The 18668-nt window shown below is 43.2% G+C and overlaps 1 protein-coding gene across 1 annotated transcript in view; it reads right to left on the bottom strand.

The window, feature by feature from the left end:
• Positions 1-587: 587 nt before the first annotated feature.
• VANGL2 (VANGL planar cell polarity protein 2) overlaps positions 588-18668 on the bottom strand; it is a 103452-nt gene continuing 85371 nt past the window's right edge. The window contains exons 7-9 of the mRNA XM_073639430.1: positions 18377-18512; positions 9983-10214; positions 588-6323 (exon numbers count right to left, since the gene is read on the bottom strand). Of these exons, the coding sequence (XP_073495531.1) occupies positions 6063-6323; positions 9983-10214; positions 18377-18512 (629 nt within the window). The 3' untranslated portion in view covers positions 588-6062. The remainder of the gene's footprint in view (positions 6324-9982; positions 10215-18376; positions 18513-18668) is intronic.

Genomic DNA, 18668 nt, shown 5'->3' with positions numbered 1-18668 from the left:
ACTAATTTCTTTTGAAGAGTAATAAAAAAAATAAATTAAAAAAAAAGCCACCACCGATGGTCACAGGAGGTCCCAGAGTCACGAAACCAATATAAAATTAATTGAAATTAGACAGGACTTTAAAATGAATGTCTGTCCTAAATTGGTTCAATAGTGGGGCTAAAAAATGTATCACTATTTTTAATTTTCTAAAACAGAGCTCTAAATCCCAAGCATAGATAATAAATAACACGGAGTACCTGCTGGCTCCAATAGAGGGAGCTGTGTATTATATTAGTTAGTTCAATGTATACACAGCTCCCAAGCTCCCTCTAGTGGTGGCAGGAGGCAGTCAGAATTTTGTCATGTAACTTTGTCTTTGTGCGTGATTTGGAACGCTGTACCATAAAAACCATAACCAAGAGTCATCCTCTATATGTGCTGCAATGTAGGCCATAGATCCAGAAATATTCAGATTGAATAGACTTAAATTTACCAATTTTAGGAAGAATTTCTCATTAAAACAAAATAACATTTTTTGAATAGAATTAGTTTTGTTCCCTAAAATTCTCTCAAGTCTCTCAAAAACACCAAAGAAAAATTGAAAGAAAACTTCAAAAAAGGTGTTTATTTTATACAAAAAAAAAAACTTTTACAGTGTTATTCTAAAATTTAAGAAAAAAAAAATTCTAATGCCATACGATCTCCAAATCACTGCAAACTGTAAAAACAGGCTTTGTATAGATTAAAAAAAATAAAATAAAGACATTTTACAGTATTCTACAGGCATGCACATAAAACAGCCCGGAAGAAAAATCAAATCAAATATACAAGAATTTATTTTACAATCACAGCCTCGTTTGTAAACCTCTGGAAAATCATCTTGTATCTCTGAAACTTTCTCAAGGTAGAGTGCAACGATCTGTCAAGGTCAGTAGAGGTCAACCTCATCCGGTATTTGGAGAAACATTAATGAATGTTTTCTCTGGGGTGGTTGGGGAGGGGTGAACAAAAACAAAAAATTCAGGACATTTTTCCTGTCGTTGTGCCCTGCCCTCGATCCACCAAAGAGTAGGAAAGGATGACCCATCGTCTTCAAAAAAGCAGATGTCGATGTACCTACCGGATGCCTTTATCAGTCATAAAAGTTGGAAAACCTCTTAAGATATCTAATTTCCTTAGAAGTAAATATTTCGTTTGGAAACTCAACCAAAGAATTCTCAAACAGTCAACCATAGGTGACCATATGTATGGGCCGATACATGGAATTTTTTGGATGTAGAGGGACAGTAAGTTTTTAAGGACCCAATAACCCAAGTGTCTTTGTGTCATGTGCATAAAGAATGAGCTTCACCATTATGGAGGTCTGCAGAAAGAAGAAGTCTTAGTGACCATTACGGTTGATGGCTACTTCTTGTTTCGGATGAATATGAATCTTTCCATGTACTAGAGATGGGCAAATCGATTCACAGGATGTCCACGACAGTACATCATGGCAGCTGGAGGAGAGTCATTCGCTGGCACTCAAATGCCGGCATTTACAGGTCACCCAAGATATAGGTCATGACGTCTCGTGAGCCTCGTGACTAGATCTCATGATGTCGTAGGGGCACCTAGAATGTTGGCATTCGAGTGTTGGCCAAAGATGATGACAGGACCCTGGTACCAATGTGGATAGGGGACCAGTGTCCTGAAATTTTTTTTGATCATCTCTACTAAGAATGGAAGTAGTGGTCAAAAAAGTCTCTATATTCCAGTAGATCTGAACCCCTTAACGTCGTCAGGAAGTTTTCACACCAAGGTGGTTTTGTTTTTTGGGGGGAATGACTTGAGACTTAAACTGAAGGATATAAATATTGAAAAAAAATAAATAAAAGTAAAAAATAAAAAAAAACTCGGGTCAAAACAAGGCACTAAGTATAAAAAGATTATAAAAAACTATGTTAGTCTTGTATTTGAGCATAGGGTTCACTACATTTTTGGAAGCTCTAAAGCCCCAGCCTTGTTTGCCAGGAAATGTGAGGCCCCATCTGACCTCAAATGTTCAGATCATTAGCAAAAGAACAGGTCACGTCATGAAAATTTTTGTCTCGCACAACCTGGTTGGCGCAAATTTTTAAGACTAATTTCCAATCAATTCAATCTGTTGAATCGCTTTTTCATGGAAAAAAAACAAAACCTGAAAAGATTTCTAATGCTGGACCTTTATACTATCTCCACAAGCACACGGAGCCTGTGAATGATCTAACCCAAGGGGGGACTTACATCAAAGGAACCTTTAGTCTTCATGCCAAATTAGGTTTAGTGTCAAGGAACTGTAAAACTTTTTGCTCTACTAATCAAGATGACCTTTTTTTTCGAAGGCCGTTGTTCTTTTGGTTCATTATATGTTGACCCCACAATTTGCAGTCACTGTATTGGACAATTGGAATTACCAAGTGAAGAGCAGAATACCGTACATGGAAAACACGAAAAATTCCATCCAAAAATGGACGTAATCGGGGGCAATGTGCTACATCAGGTTACAAATACACAGACAAGTTTTACATAAATTTTCTCTACTCAAGAAATCAAGACGGAAATTCGATTTGGCACAGTTGACTGGATGATGCACACGTTAATATTTTTGATTAGCTGTCTGAAGAACCTTTCAAGGTGCAAAAAAAGGCAACTATAAAGTGCGACTACTTTTTGAAAACTGTGCTGAATAATAAAAACTGTCAGGCTCATGAGAAGTTTACTAAAACAAAAAGAAAAACATTGAAGGCCAAAGGCTTTATGCCAATAACCCAATTTTTTTTTCAAAATTAATTCACAGCGATAATCAGATTTGAGCAAAAAAATTTTGCAGGACCTTGGTTCAGCAGCCAAGTCAGTAGTTCGTGGCTGCCGGACTAGAGTAATGCAATATTTGCGGCATCCTTCGCACCTCTTCAATGTCAAAGAAGCCTATTAATCAGAAGAAGCCTCAACGATGCAGCAGGTAGTAGGTTCACGGTGACCTGGTTTGACTGCCATGGACTACAGGCGTGGTCCTGCAAATCTTTTCGCTCAACCCTTCCCAATATTGCCGATGGGCAATTGTGCCTTAAGTAGTTCACAAAAATTACATCTTCATGAAAAGTTTTTGAGAAAGTTCAAGTATGGGCTCATACGCTCAACTTACAGATGCTGCACAACAGTGCTTCGAGGGCATACAAGTTCATATCATGGGTCTATAGGGTCTTTGTGCTTTGATACATGGTCCTTCCATGGTGCATCATATTTTTTTTTTCTCCTCGTAGCAATGCTTATGGCCAGTTTCATACAGACATACATGAAACACAGTCCGGTCAGGACTCCCAGGGGTCAGGCCAGATATTCTGATCCAAGCACAGACCATGTTTTATGGACTTGTGAAACTGCCTAAATACAAGACCATGATAATAAGGGAAGCGATGGACCAGGTTTCTTGCTTGTTCTCAAGGAATCCATAAGAAAACAAAAAAGAACTTTATGAAAACACAAAGATACAGTGTGAACCCGTGACTATAGGTACCGCATCACAGATATTTAATATTGTCATGTGCATGTGGCAATATTTTTTTAGACACAATTAATAAAACATTGCCCTGAGGCTAGGCAATAGTATACCAAAAATGACAGGTTGGTTTTGAACAGGCAAAGTATTTTTCTTCTCCTTTTGGCACCTCAAAGTGGTGAACGTTTCAGTTGTTTTTCTGAGTATTTGAATAAGGTATTATTTTTATTTTAGATTAAAAAGAGTAGCTTTTTTTTCTTAATCAGCCTTTGCAAAATTACAAATCTTTGTCATATACTCTATTACTTTATTTTGCCTCCTCTCCCAGTTTGCTGAAAATGCTGGTTTATCTGCCTACTTCATGCTCCTTTAGATGCTGCTTTGAACTGCTCTTCTATGAAATATCTGTACTCGGGACACTTTACAAATAATCTCCCCTATGGGGGAGGTGAGCAGAGTAGTTCACAAAGAGAGAATGTATGTAAACAGTGTGCGAGTCCAGATTCTTACTTAGAGCGGCAGTTCAAAGCAGCTTCTAAAAAGCAAGAATTGGGCAGATAAAACAGCACTTTCAGCACGGAGTTTAGGAGAGAAGGAAGCAAAATAAGGTAATGGAGTTTATTACAATACCAATTAGGGCTCGTGTGGATAACTCTAATATGGTTAGACACAACATATGAGTATAATGGAGACCGTTTTTCTTACACTTAACGCAGAAGCAGTTTGTCAGATTCTGACAAAAGAAAAGCTTGTTTAAATTCCTGGAAATCCTTAAAAAAATCAATACAAAATTGAAATTTCCTGTATTTCAAACAAGTCATTGTGTAAATCCTATCCTTAATTTTAACATGTCGATGGTGGCTACAGTAGAATGAAGAATGTTGAGTTTCCATTTTATACATGTGTTAGGTGCTGAATGGGAAAATAAACCCTTTAAATCACTTTTCACTTTCTGTGTAGGGCCGAGATGAACCCCATCTGATTAACAAGTAGCCAGAAACAGGAACATCCTCGCACATATCATTTTACTCATTTGTCAACAAATAAGTTAGGTAGTGTAAAAACAACTTTATTTTTTAGTTTTTTTTTTTATATATATATTTTTTACGTCCTTCAGTAGTGAGAAGCTAGAAACGTTAAAGTCCTTTTTCTATTGAAAAGTGAGACATCACAATGGAAAGTTAAAAAAAAAAAAAAAAATTAAAATGTTTCTGTAAACACCACATCCTACTGTCTTCTCGTCTTGTCGAGAGAAGGTCTTATGAAGAAAGCTGAAGCCGAAAAAAAAAAAAAAAAAAAAGAAATATTTAATAAAAAAAAAATTTTTTTTAAAAAAAAATTAGGAAATAAATTTCCGTCACTCAACCAAAAAGGCTATAGACCGAAATGTAGCAACGTCACGCGTAAAATGATCATGTCGACATAAAGAGGCAAGTAGACTGTAAACGAGATGACGAGGCTGTTAGTGCACTTATAGGGGGGAATCGAGATAATCCAGAGACACAATATTGGAATGTAACAGTTTGTATTTTCCTGGTTGGCACCTATGAAACCGAAAAAAAAAAAAACAACTGATCAATAAAATAAAAAAATAATAATTTTTTGGGGGGAGAAATGTATGATGTACTATGAAGGTGAATTTACATCTCAAACCACACAGTTCTGCAATATAAAAAAAAAGCTTGTTATCCTGCCTAGATATGTACATTTACAAATTTGAAGTTTCTATTTTGTACAAATTAGAAATATTTTGGGGGGGAAAAAAAAAAAAAAAAAAAAAAGGACAGTGCCACAGTTTAGTGGTTTTTAAGCAAACCTGCCAGGATTAGAAAAACATTTATGTCAACAATAGAACAATTTTTTTTTTTTTGCCAACCATCACGTCACATCGGTCTTTTATGAAGTTATGGAAGGAGTTTTATCTAGAATGACCACATTGTTGCAGGTCAACATTAATTTTCTGGAGAACTCCATACTACCAAAAGTTGAAGGTGGACCTTATGGGAACAGCACCAGGAAATTCAGAGGATAGAAAAAGTATCAACTGATAGCCCTTTTGTTTCTTTTTTGGCACCAAACATTTGTATCCGATCATGGCCATGGCTGGTGAAGAGGAGGTCCTGAAAAAAAAAAAAAAACTCCGCCGGAGTAGGTCTTCTTATTCCTGAAGTCTCAGGTGATGGAAACAGTAGTAGATCTCAATTATTGCCAAGATGGAAAGAGGATCTAAAATAATGCTTAGGAACCAGACAGAAGCATCGGCTCTATGGTGAGAGTCATTGAGCCCCCCTTGTAGCTGGAAGGATGGGGGTCTAATTTCCCTTCATAAAATGGAAGTAATGAGATTCCACACATGGGCAGAGTTGAAGTTACCAGTAGTTCCTGTTTGGTGCACACCCAAGGAAGGCATGTTGAGGTTTCTGTAAAAAGTCAACTTTAGAGTTCATAAAAGCCACGGAAAAAAAAAAAAAAAAAAAAAAAGGACAGCCAGAGATGTACAAAAGGTTGTGGCTGTCTTTCCTTTTTTTGTATTCCTGTCCATCTGGGTGAAGGTCCTCAAGTTTCAAACTGAGGTCTCCGACTGAAGTCTCATTACAAATTTATGTGATTTGGGATCTACAAATTCTTCCGAGAGCTTAAAGAAGGGTATCTTTTTGGTGCTGACCACCAAACTGAAATCTTGACGCTTTAGAACAAACACAACCCCATCTTTCAATCCATTGGTAACTGGTTCCTCACTGACCAAAGTCCACTGTTTAGCCAGCCAGCGTTCTTTGTGATACTGGATAGTTGGTCCTGGAGCCAAGTACCTCTCGAGAAAAGCCTGCAGGCGAAACAAAATGGAAAAAAAACATGTAAAATGAACTGATGACACCCAAACCTTATTACCTTTTACAAGAAGGAGCCCTGGTTATTCCCAACCAAGAGCACATTCTAAAATATGGAATTTTTGGCCTTTGAGAAGAAGATTTACAAATTATATTGCTCAAACATTCTCCATCACCATACTATATAAGATTTAGTTGGTGTAGTCCTGAACGTGCTTGGTCGCCTTCTGGGATTCTGGCTGAAAGAACATACAGGGAGTATGGCTGGTTACCAGGACAGCGTTACAGAGGAGTGACAGGGAATTAGTAGGTAAGGTTAATATATTTTTTTTTTATTTCTACGGTGCTGGGCCAAAAATTAAAAAAATAACTAAGATTGGATAGGTTTTGTAACTAAAAAGGCTGAATGAATCCTGAGACCTTACTGCTAACCAATCAGATCTGCGAGAACATATGAATGGACGTTCTATGACATTTGTGGACTTCATCCAGGTATGCGGAATTGTAGGCAATTCTGTTCTTCTGCATTTATTTAAAAAAAGCTCATTTCAAACTTAAAACATAATTGTTAAAGAATAGAGACGAGTGAATCTGACAAAATTTTAATTTGGTGGATTCACTCAAATTCGTCCTGCAGCTGCGATTTGCAGCAAATGTGTTCCTAGTGAATCGAATGAGGCCTGATTGTCGTTAAAAAAGCAGTTTATTATGCTCTGAGGGTTCCCAGAACATGAAAAATGGATAGCCTCACCTGTGCGGCAGAGGGGAGAGGGAGGCCGGCCGGCGGCGGCAGAGGGGAGAGGGGAGAGGGAGGCCGGCCGGCGGCGGCAGAGGGGAGAGGGAGGCCGGCCGGCGGCGGCAGAGGGGAGAGGGAGGCCGGCCGGCGGCGGCAAAGGGGAGAGGGAGGCCGGCCGGCGGCGGCAGAGGGGAGAGGGAGAGGGAGGCCGGCCGGTGGCGGCAGAGGGGAGAGGGAGGCCGGCCGGTGGCGGCAGAGGGGAGAGGGAGGCCGGCCGGCGGCGGCAGAGGGGATCTATGTGAATAAAACTCCCAAAAATCTACAAACTTTGGACAAATTCAATTATCTTAGAATCTACTCACTCATTTCTAATAATTAAAATATTACTAATAAATATTTATGATTTTTTTTTATTCATTTGTAGTAGGAAACCGGATGGAACCACAAGAGCCATCTTGGGCTTCTAGATTCAAGATGACCAGACAGGAACCTCTGTCGTCTGAGCTTAGAATAAGCATTAAATATTCAGTGGGGAAAAAAAAATTTCACGGACGTAAACTCCACCATAACCCGTCGAGTGAAACATAAGCTAAGTGTTCACAATCTGAGGAACGGTTGTTTTTAAAGGTCTCTGAGCTTCGCTCAGTCTTTTATTAAAGGCTTCGGGGTGTGATCCACGCATCTGCTCAGCGTACCACAAAGACTTCTGCAGAGAGCCCATGATTAAATATGAATGAAAGATGTGAATATTTAATAAAATGTGAGGGCCAAGTACAGTAAAGTCTTCTTGTGTGAAACTAATAGCTTGGTTCTCCTACGGGAAAATATACTGGTGTTCTTTTACTAGTGAACACTAGGGGGCATGGTTGTACCTTAAAAAAATATCAGATTACGCATGGAAAATTTACAGCTAAATAGCGACTGGATTTAAGCCTCAGTTTAACAAGTTGTCCTACGGAAGCTTAACACCTCTGCGGGAAATGTTTCACAGGTCATGTCAGAAGTAAACAGAGAGGTATCCGGTAGCGCCAGCACCAAACCCGCAATAGAAAAAAAAACAGCACTAAAGACGAAAATGTGGTGCCCCTGCGGGTTCAGTCGCCACGGAGGTACTGCATCTTACCCAGAGGTGTGGTGCCGCACTCTCCAGTAAGGATGGAGTACTGCCCGGGACCCACCCACCTGCATCCCACACTACACCATTCCAGACCAGCAGGCGGGGTAAGATGCATGCGTAGAGTGCTGAGCCCTGTCCCTGGTTGGAAGTGGGGGGGAACCGAGAGAGGTGGAACCATGTAGTGGGTGTGGGTGGAGGAAGCAGTACAGGCGAGCACTTTCAGCAGGAGTATAAAAAGGGGAACCATCTTGTAGGACTTGAGTTCAGTCAGACAGGCAGAGGAGAAGGAGTGGGAGCTCTGTAGGAGCTCTGCTCAGGAAGAGAGGAGCGGGCCTAGACAGAGGCCCAGGAGGACAGGCTGGAAGAGGACAGGAGCAGAGGAAGGCTCCAGGAACAAGGGGATCCCAGGGGCACGGCGAGTGCGGAAGCCACCCGTGCATCCGAATCTACAAGAACGTGGAGGGATCAGGCCGCAAAGGGGACCGGCCCCTAACTAGTGGAGAACTACAAGGCTCAGCTAGGAACCGGAGGCTTCTGTACTTTCAGGGTGCAGCTGCTCACTACCGCAACTATATCGTCAAAAAGGTGGCCGCATAGGGTCCAGGGGACTGCAGGTTGCCGGCCAAAATCCGAGGCTACCGGCTTGGGACACTGGTTGCGAGGCTCGGGGCAGGAGGGTGAGAGCTGAGGGAAGACGACTGAGGAAGGCACACAGACTGGGGTCCCGTTAAGTATTCCTGAGATACCTGAGAGATTGCTGAACCCCTTCCCTTGGTGAACACAGGACGGCGTGGGAGGTTACCCTGGCGCTGGTAACCTGGAGTCTGACAACTGTGAGTAAATCTGAAAGACTGCTTCCCACTGTGTCTTAGAATTATTATCTGTGCCATCACCTGCATTACACCACACCAACCCACCTACATCCTGCCCTGGTGCTAAGCTCTGCCTGTGGAGAGCTGAACCAACTCTGCTGCGACACCACCAGCTCCAGAGGATCTGCACCGCATCGGCGGCTCCATACCACAGGTTGCGTCACGAACAATATATATATAAAAACTTTATTCCCTTTTATTGACCGCCCTGGGTCACGGACCGGGTCACTGCCACCTGACATCCCCCAGCACCGACCAGCCCGGCTACCGAGTATCCCACGGCCCAGGGGGCGCGTCAAAAACAAACTGGGGTCAGAAATATTCGATTCTGTACCAGCCTGAGGCCAGATCTTGGGATTACCCGCGTCCTGTGGCATCTAGAAATTTTAACCATGGCAAAAAAAAAACAGAACACTAATAATTTACAATCACTGGAGAAGGACATCATGGTCGGAAAAATAAAAGAAACATGGTGAAGATTAAGACTAGCAACCCGATGGCTTGATACGATCAATATAAATGTGGAGAAGACCCTGGTGGAAGTATCTAGGCATACAAGATTGATCTTCCGATAAAGCATTCAGCCATCAAGTCGCCATGGCTCAAGATAGAGTTTAAGGCCGTTAAAAAAAAAATAAATAAAAAAATCAATAGTTTACAATCAAGTAACTTATTATCAAGCAAGGGTAATGGACAAACCAAGTCCTTTCGATTTCAAGATGTCAGATCAGCAAGTTATGGGCTAAGAACTGCTCTAATTAGATGATCAAGGTTCTACAGAGGTTCTTTGAGATTTTGAGTACAAGAACCAGTGGTTGCATGAAGATGTCACCAATCTACTTTCCAATGATGGAAATCTAAGTCCCAGAAAGAAACCCAAATAATATGAATAGTAGCAGACATGATTACAGAAAAATGTTACCCACTAACCTTTGGAGTCATGTCGTGGGTGATGCAGAACTCAAGATGGTGCAGGATGCTCTCCATGGAGTGATATGGTTGTTGTTTGGTTGTTCGGAGATACTTCTGCATGGCTCTGGCCATTGAGGCGAAGATAGCCTGAGCAGCCTCCCTAGGGTCCATGATTTCACGTGGGTTTTTCGGGTCCTCATCCTGTAGCCTCTTGATGTGAGTGAAGGCTTCTTCTACGGCGACCACCAACCTAAGATGACAGAATCAAGAGTGTCGGAGGACTCATCCCAAAGAACATCTGAATGTCATAATACTTAGAGCACATATGGATAATTGGAAAACCATTGCTAAAGTCATACTCTCTTGTTTAAGAGGTGTGGAGATAATTATTTAAAAGCACCTATTGAGAAGTTGTCTAATTTTCCTAAATTGCTAAATTTCAAAGTGCTTTTAAAAAAACAAGAAACTGTCATTTTCCCCTTATCAAAAATCCTCTTTGCTCTCAAGAAAATCTGATTTTTTTATATAGTTTACCATTCATTGCTGAACAAACCTGGGTGGCCAACCTCACTTGACAAGGAGTGAAGCGCTTGTAAGCTCTTCCTTATAGTGATTGCCAGCGCTACTCTGAAGCTTGACCAAATCATTGGATCCAGCAGCTTCAATACCACCGTTTGCTGCGTCGAAGAGCGTACAGTTCGGGCCAGTGGCTCAGCCACGATGCTGGTCTAAACTGTCAGTAATCAGGAGTGCACCACCCCATGGTGAACAGGAAGCCAGGGGGCAGGGGAGCAATGCACTGCTGAGGACAGAAGATGAGACAATCCCTTTAACATACCAATCGTAAAGCATGTTAGCAGACTAGTGTATGAAGGGGCTTGTTGACTAGCTCCTATCAATCCTAAAGACAGACCCTTTATCTCAGTGTCCCAGCCTTGACAGAAAATGATCCAGCATAGCAACTGGAAAGGTTCAACCAGTCCCCTTAACAGAAAGCCCTGATGACACACCAACGCAGGAAAAATATCCTTGGTCAAGCACAGAACGGAAAGTAGAGCTTCATGGACACAGACGCACTGGTAAAGTGAGGCCATTTTAGAGATGTACCGGAAATTCCTACTCCGGTGCACTATAATTATAGAATGACAGTCTTCTTGACACAACGAGATTACGACAGTATCTACATGCATACATTTTTTGGGGAAAACACACTGTTGAACCAAAAAGACGACTAAAACGCTCGTATTTCAATCTACTTTCATTAGGATCTGTTCCTTTTGTGCGCATCCCATAACCCTCAAGCAACAAAACAACAGTAATGAACATAGCACCAATAAATGCAAGTTGGAAAATGCTGACATCTCGAATTATCCTGGTTGCCCTCTAAGTAGACATCTGTCCTAATAAACTCTACAACGAGGTGAAAAATTTTTGAGTAGAAAATTATCCTAAATTCTCGGGCTTTGCCTGCTGCCGTTGACGATTATCGTAAGTGAGAATGACACCTATCTATGCCGAGATTATCATTAAGAGGCAGATGATGACAGATGAAGCTACAGGTCAGTACAGGTCTTAAGAGTCGTCACCAATCTGGTGTAAGAAGTATAAGGGCAGAGTATTAGAGACAGGCTTAAAAGATGCAACGTAAATCTTCACTGATCCAAGAATGTGTGAACAAGATTAAAAACCTGTCACAGAAGCTCCTTTCCAAGACAAAATGAGGAGGTTTCCATTAATCTATGGAGGTGCCCATCAAGAGGCTCTGACTTTTTTTTTTTTAAACCTAGTGTAAATGCTGCAGTTCTCCAGAATCTAGCATTGTTTTTCTTTTGTTCCTGTGCCTCTCTGTTCGTGAGATATGGCCCCCTATTCCTTGTATGAACACTTAGTTTTGTTACTAAGTAGGCATGGTTCACAAAAAGGGGGTGAGGTCCACACCTAGTTGGCTAAAAATACTAGGTTTAGACACTAGAAAGAGGGGACAATATCTCAAGTACTATGAGGCCCTGGAGCTAAAGAAAAATCTTGCCGGATTCATGAGAACAGCAGCATTTACATTAATTGAAAATAATAATTAAAAAAAAAAACATTTATGCCAAGTCACGCTGATATTGTTCTCCATACAGGGGTTCATATGATAAAATATAAGTTTTGTTGTCTTACTACCGTGCTACATAAAGCAGGCCATATTTTATCTTTAAATTCTTTGGTGCTGATATTCTTCTCCATACAGGGGTTCACATAAAATCTAAATTTTTTCTGTTACTTCCGTGCTACATAAACAGGGCCACATCTGAGCTTGTAATTGTTTTGTGCTGAGATTTTGCTATATCCAAGGCTCCATATTCGAAAATTTATTTTTTCTGGTGCTATGGAAACCATGCCACATTTCAGCTTTTAATTATTTTGTGCTAGTATTGTGCTCCAGCCAGGAGTCCACATTTCACAATCTAAATTCTTTGTGCTAATAACGTGGTCCAGAAACCAGGCCACATTTCAGCATACGAATATTTTGTGCTAATATTGTGCTTCATCCAGCAGTCCAAATTTCAGAATCTAAATTGGTTGTGCTAATAGCAGGTCCTGAAACCAGGCCACATTTCAGCATTGGACAAGCCTTGGAGCAGCATTTCTAGCTTAAACTTTGATCAGTAACAGGTGAATGAGTGACAGGTGTAGGCCTTGTGCGCTGAGAACTCTGCCAAATTCAGGCAACACACATGAAGGAGACCAAACATTTTCAAGAAATATGGGCAGATTCCACTAAAGTGGCATCAATTTTAATGTATTTGTTTTACTCGCTTATTTAGCGCCATTAATTCCACAGTGCTTTACAGACATTATCAATTTCCCCAGAGTAGAAATAGTACAATGGGGCTCTGACACCTTTCCACTACAGGCAATCCACCAGAAGGAGACCCAACTTGAAGTCTCCACATTTCGAAAAATTGTTGGCAACATCAGCAGCAGTAGCAACAACAGTCACAGAAGCCGCGACAAAAGGCGTCACAGTATGCAGTAACGCAAGATCAATGCAGCACACTGACAATGACACCATCGACTACTCTGCGATTGGGGTGCAAAGGTCATTGGAGACCCATGATTGTTCATCTTGATGAAAGTAAGGCGGTCTACACTCCAGTCTGATGATGCACGGGCTGGTCTAAAAAATGTGTTAAACAACTCACAGAAATTGCTTCTGCCACTTACACTGCTGCTGCTGCTAATGTTTTTGCATTGATGACTATGTTCACGGGGTTGGAAGTCTATAACTGTGATGCACACTGTGTGCCTCACTGCTGTCTTGGGGAAAACCACTCTCAATATTGTCTTCAAGCTTGTTTTGATACTCCAGCATGTGTACATCCCTTTCCAGGGAATGGGGGGGGGGGGGGGGGGCATTGGCAAAATTTACTGTTATACCGTGGATCGAACAGAGTGGCAACCCAGTAGACCGCACTATTTCTAATCCTAACAATACGGGCAACAATCATGTTGCAGCAAGGAGGCGCTCATGGGTCGGGCTCTTCCTTGAGGTCCAAGTCCATTGTGTGTTGGTGGCGGGATTACACTCAACTTTGCTTCCTCCGTCCCCTCCCTCCAACCACGGATAATTCTAACAATTCATCTTCTAACTGTTGCGCGCCCATCACCTCTTCCTCCTCCATTTGTCCCTCGGCTCCTGCACCTTCACTAACCGTTTGTCTGGTACCATGAGCCCCCCTTGATCACTTGAATCCACCCACAGCAACCGCCTGTGTGACGACAGTCCGGAACTTAGAAATATTGTTATCCTTCCGAATCCTCCTCTGCTTCCTCCTCTTCCCCTGGGACCATCACCTCCTCCTGCTGACTATTCAAAGTGTGCTCCAGCATGTAGATGACCAGAATATTGATGCTGATGACGGCATAGTTAGCGCTAACCATCTTAGTAGTCATTTTGGAACTGTGCAGAAGGGTGCAGAGTTCCTTAATCTGTTCCCACTCCACAAGTGTGATTTGCACCATGTCCGAACTGCGTTTGCCCAGGCTATGCAAAATGACATACTGCACCAGGGCTCATAGCTGCTGCCACAGTCTCTGCAACATGTGCAGAGTTGAATTACACCATGTCGGCACATCGCATATCAATCTGTTAACCGGTAGGCCAAAAGATCTCTATAGTAATGCAAGTCGATGACATGCGGGTTGCAAATGGCGGAAGTGAGCACACAGCGACCGTGGTTTCTGCAGCATCACATTTAGGCCGGGATAGTGGCAGAGAAATAGCTGTACTACCAGGTTAAGGATGCGAGTCATGCAAGGCACGTGTTTGAGGTTGCCCTGGTGTAGGGCTGCCACCAGCTTTGCACCGTTATTGCACACGACCTTCCCTGGCTCCAGGTTCAGTGGAGACAGCCATTGCTCAAACTCGGCCTGGAGACCTGTCCACAACTCTTCAGCTGTATGACTGCGATCTCAAAGCATATTAATTTAAACACTGCCTGATTGCGGCGAGCCCTGGCTGTGCAGTATGGAGGTGGGGGGATTCTCTCTGTACTGATGGAACGTGTGTCTCATTATGGCAGAGGTTGATGGTGCAAGTGGAGGCACTGGAGGTAGTGTTAGATACAGAGGTTTGCGCTGCAAGCCTTGGGGATTCCAAGACTTGGTGTCTAGTAGTTTAGTTCTCCATCTTCTGGTGTGTAGTGGTTTAGCTCTCCATCCCCAAGCCCCGCAAGCCTTAGGGATTCCTAGACTTGTGGAGCAGCCCCTTCCCCGCCTGCCCCCATAGCCACCCAGTGCCAAATCAGCGAGATGTAATGCCCCTGGCCATGCTTACCCGTCCAGGTGTCTGTGGTGAAATGCACCCTGTGAGACAGATTTTGTTTCAAGGAACGGGTGTCAAGGGTGTGTCGGAGGTGACAGACAGTCGTCCAGCAGTGGGTTGCAGGAGATCACTACGTTTGGCATTGCAGACAGTTTCTTAGATAAGAGGCTGTCTTTAGGACGGAGCGGCTACCTCTCTCTTGCTAATTATCTCTCTGCCTGGGTGTATATATACCTGGTGTGTCTGAGAGGGAGTCGCCGGTTATATTCATTTCTACTTGTGAGACTTAGCAGGACCAGTATTTCGTCCTCTCTGGACCTTGAGGCCGTGTGCATATTTGGACTCATCTAAAGCGAAGCCATTTCCCCTGTTTTGTCTACCCTTGTTGTCTATAGAGTTTACTGGAGGTTGACTAGTGCTCATCTCCTTCCATCCCTATCCGTAGTCATAAGCCAGGGAAAGTAGGGCGAGGCTCGAGTACGGCGATCGCTGAGGATGCAATTTTGGGACGTTACTTGAGACAGTGTTACGCTAGACCAGACTAGGTGGTCTCCACTTCCCCCTTTCCCTAGTGTCTGGGGCTCTCTCTCTCTCTCTCTCTCTCTCTCTCTTTTCCCTCTGTGTTGCATTAACACCTGGCGTGAAAACGGGTGATGGTGTCTGCAACATGCAGGTGTAGCGCAGGCACATCTTTCTTAGAGAAGTAAAGGCTACTGGGGGAATGCGATGGCCATGAGCTGTCGGAAAAGGTCTGTATCCACCTGGAGGAAAGGCAGCATTTACATGGTCAATAGATAGGAGGTGGTGAAGTTCAACCTCTTTTCTTTGGCATGTGTTGAAGGAAACAATCTTTTATGTGACCACAACTGCGGGACCAAGGGCTGGCAGCATTTCTGAGAGAGAGCAGAATACGGTGAACCGAACAAACAGCTGGACCGTGAGCGAGGTGCAGGCGGAGATGTTATGGCGGATTGAGAAACATGTGGTGTGCTCTGTGTCTGAGATCAGTCAAAAACAGGAGGCATGTCCACGTCCGTAACAGCTGATGGGCTCTCACTCACCCCGACTGTAGCGGGTAAACAAGCGGAGGTTCTTCGGCCGGAGACCTATGCGAGAACACTTGGCATGGTGATGGAGGAGGAAGAAGCAGCAGTTGCTGTTGATGGGGCGGCCAGTGGATGGCGAGGCCCACTAATCTGCATTTTAGCGCAGTGAGATTCCCACTGTACGGCATGTAGTAGTCAAATTATTGCAATTTTTGCCTCTACTCGGTTTTAACAAAGTTGTGTCATCCTTTGCGGTCTCCAAAAAGACCCAGGCTAAGCAACACTTGCAGCCCCTGCAAACTGCAGACCCGCGACCACTGCTGGCCACAGCCACAGTTGTGTCTGAGGATGCAGTGCTTGTTGTGATTGCATCACTCAGTGTCTGTGCAGGAAGCCGCAACGTAACCTCCTAGTCTTCTTCCTCCTCCTACTCAGATGAGCCATTTAGCAGTGTGCCTCTGGGTTCACACCAAGTGGGATCTACAACCTCATCGTCATCCTTTCTGTTCTCCCACTCCTTACCGACAGCACAGTACAATCCACGTGCACCTCAGGTATCTGAGTCATCAGTATCACCAAATTCATCATCTTATCACCATCTCAGTCAACCCCCCCCAACAACTGACCTATCCATCAAAGTCCATGGTGGCCCATTCTCCCCTGTCCCGAAAGCTCTGTTCTCCCCTTGAAACCCGAGATCCAAGCCCTTTCCACTTCCTGCCAACTCCAACTTCAAAAATATCTCCCGGATCCGCACATTCCTCAACAATGAATCTGCAAAAACACTAGTGCACGCCCTCATCATCTCTCGTCCCGACTACTGCAACCTCCAGCTCTGTGGCCTCCCCTCTACCACTTTCGCATCCCTCTAATCCATCCTAAACTCTGCTGGCCGACTAATCCACCTGTCCCCCCGCTATTCCCAGGCCTCTCCTCTCTGTCAATCCCTTCACTGGCTCCCCATTGCCCAAAGACTCCAGATCAAAACCCTAACTTTGGCATACAAAGCCATCCACAAGCGGTCCCCTCCATACATCTGTGACCTAGTCTCCCGGTACTTACCTGCACGCAACCTCCGATCCTCACAAGATCTCCTTCTCTACTCCCCTCATCTCCTCTTCCCACAATCACATACAAGATTTGTCCCTTGCATCCCCCCCTTCTCTGGAACTCTCTACCCAAACATATCAGACTCTCACCTACCGTGGAAACCTTCAAAAGGAACCTGAAGACCCAACTCTTCTGATAAGCCTACAACCTGCAGTAACCCTCGCTCCACCATACCGCTGCACGACCAGCTCTGCCCTCACCTACTGTATCCTCACCCATCCCTTGTAGATTGTTTGTGAGCCCTCGTGGGCAGGGTCCTCTCTCCTGTACCAGTCAGTGACCCCTTTTAACATGTAAAGCGCCATGGAGTAAATGGCGCTATAATAAACAATTATACTATTTGTACTCTGGGTCAATTCATGCCACTTTTCCTGGTGCTTGCCCTCAATTTGAGCTGTTTTGCCAGCTTTTGTGCCCCTTTGAAGGTGTTCTGTATGTGTTTGGTTTTGCCTCCCATTGAATGCAATGGGATTCGGATATGTTCGGCGATCTGAAACGAATTGAACCTTGAAAGGTTCGCTCATCTCTAGTAGGGACCTCAATTGCCTTCACTCTCCAATCTGGCTCATAAAAGTCATGATGGATAGCAGTGTTGACGGGAAGCCTTTTCGACATCTGTGTGTCCAAATAAGAAAACCACTAAATAAAAAGCATAGGAAGGTTGTCACAGCCTTGCCCTCTAGGATGTAACTATTATGGGTGCTGTGTAATTTTTGCACAGAAGCCGAAGGGTGCTCAAAAGATGCCTTTGACGCACATTAGAAGACCAATGCTATTAAAAGCCGGGGACAGATGGGTGCCCTGATGAAGATTTTCTTATTAGAACCCATCAGCTTCAAGTTTTTCCACTACCTACCCTACAAACAATTAACTTCAGAGCTCTGGACAAGGTCCATCAGGATTCTGGGTTATGGGAAGGAATGAAGTCTAGTATAATAACATCCCCTTCATTACATTATTCAGTGTCCATTACGCTTCTTAATATTAATAAAGCTTGGGCTATATGGTGAAACCAGTCCTGTAAAGCACATACAGCCCTAAAATGAATGGTGCCTTAGACAGTACCTTTTATCATCGTTGACCCTCCCCAATAATGAACCATATTGTGCTGAAATAAAGGTACTCACACAGTGTAAAAGCCAAACAACATTGCCATAAGATGCCAACATTACACTACCTAACAGTATTACTTTACAATTATTGGAGGAAATGTTGTTGTGCACCATATGTGGGATCAATGGGTGAAAGGTCTTAAGGGTAGTTGCATTTGTTTCAGTAGTGGAATGAGATTATGGTTTCCAGTCTCCAGAAATTTTCATCTGTCCATAAACTGGTATTATATAAAACGGTTATGGTTTACCAACATCACAGACTCATTGCACTGGGCATATGAGGTGAAAAGCAACCAAAATGAACAAGATGCAAGAAGCATTATGGTGGATCTACCTTGCTTTCCTTTTCCGCACTCTTCGTTCATGTTCAGCCTCTTCATAGTAATACTCATTGTGGCTGTTGTCTCTCCTCCTGGCGGCAGCAGCTATCACCGCCCGGGACTGTCCTGTTGAGTTGTTAGTAGAATTTTCTATATAGTCAAAATAAAGATAGTTTTATTCTAAGAATTGAAGGTTAAAAACAGATGAACAATCATTCTGAACCCAAAAGAAAGATTAGAAACATTTTGGGTTTGACAGTAAGAGATGGAGAAGATTGTAGGTGGTCCATAAAGAAGGTTACTGGA

Source organism: Phyllobates terribilis, unplaced genomic scaffold (genome assembly GCF_046119375.1).
Source record: "Phyllobates terribilis strain yellow unplaced genomic scaffold, ASM4611937v1 Scaffold_7__3_contigs__length_470593459, whole genome shotgun sequence".
NCBI lineage: Eukaryota > Metazoa > Chordata > Amphibia > Anura > Dendrobatidae > Phyllobates > Phyllobates terribilis.
The sequence above is the reverse complement of the archived record's forward strand: the minus strand, read 5'-3'. Positions and strand labels throughout refer to the sequence as shown.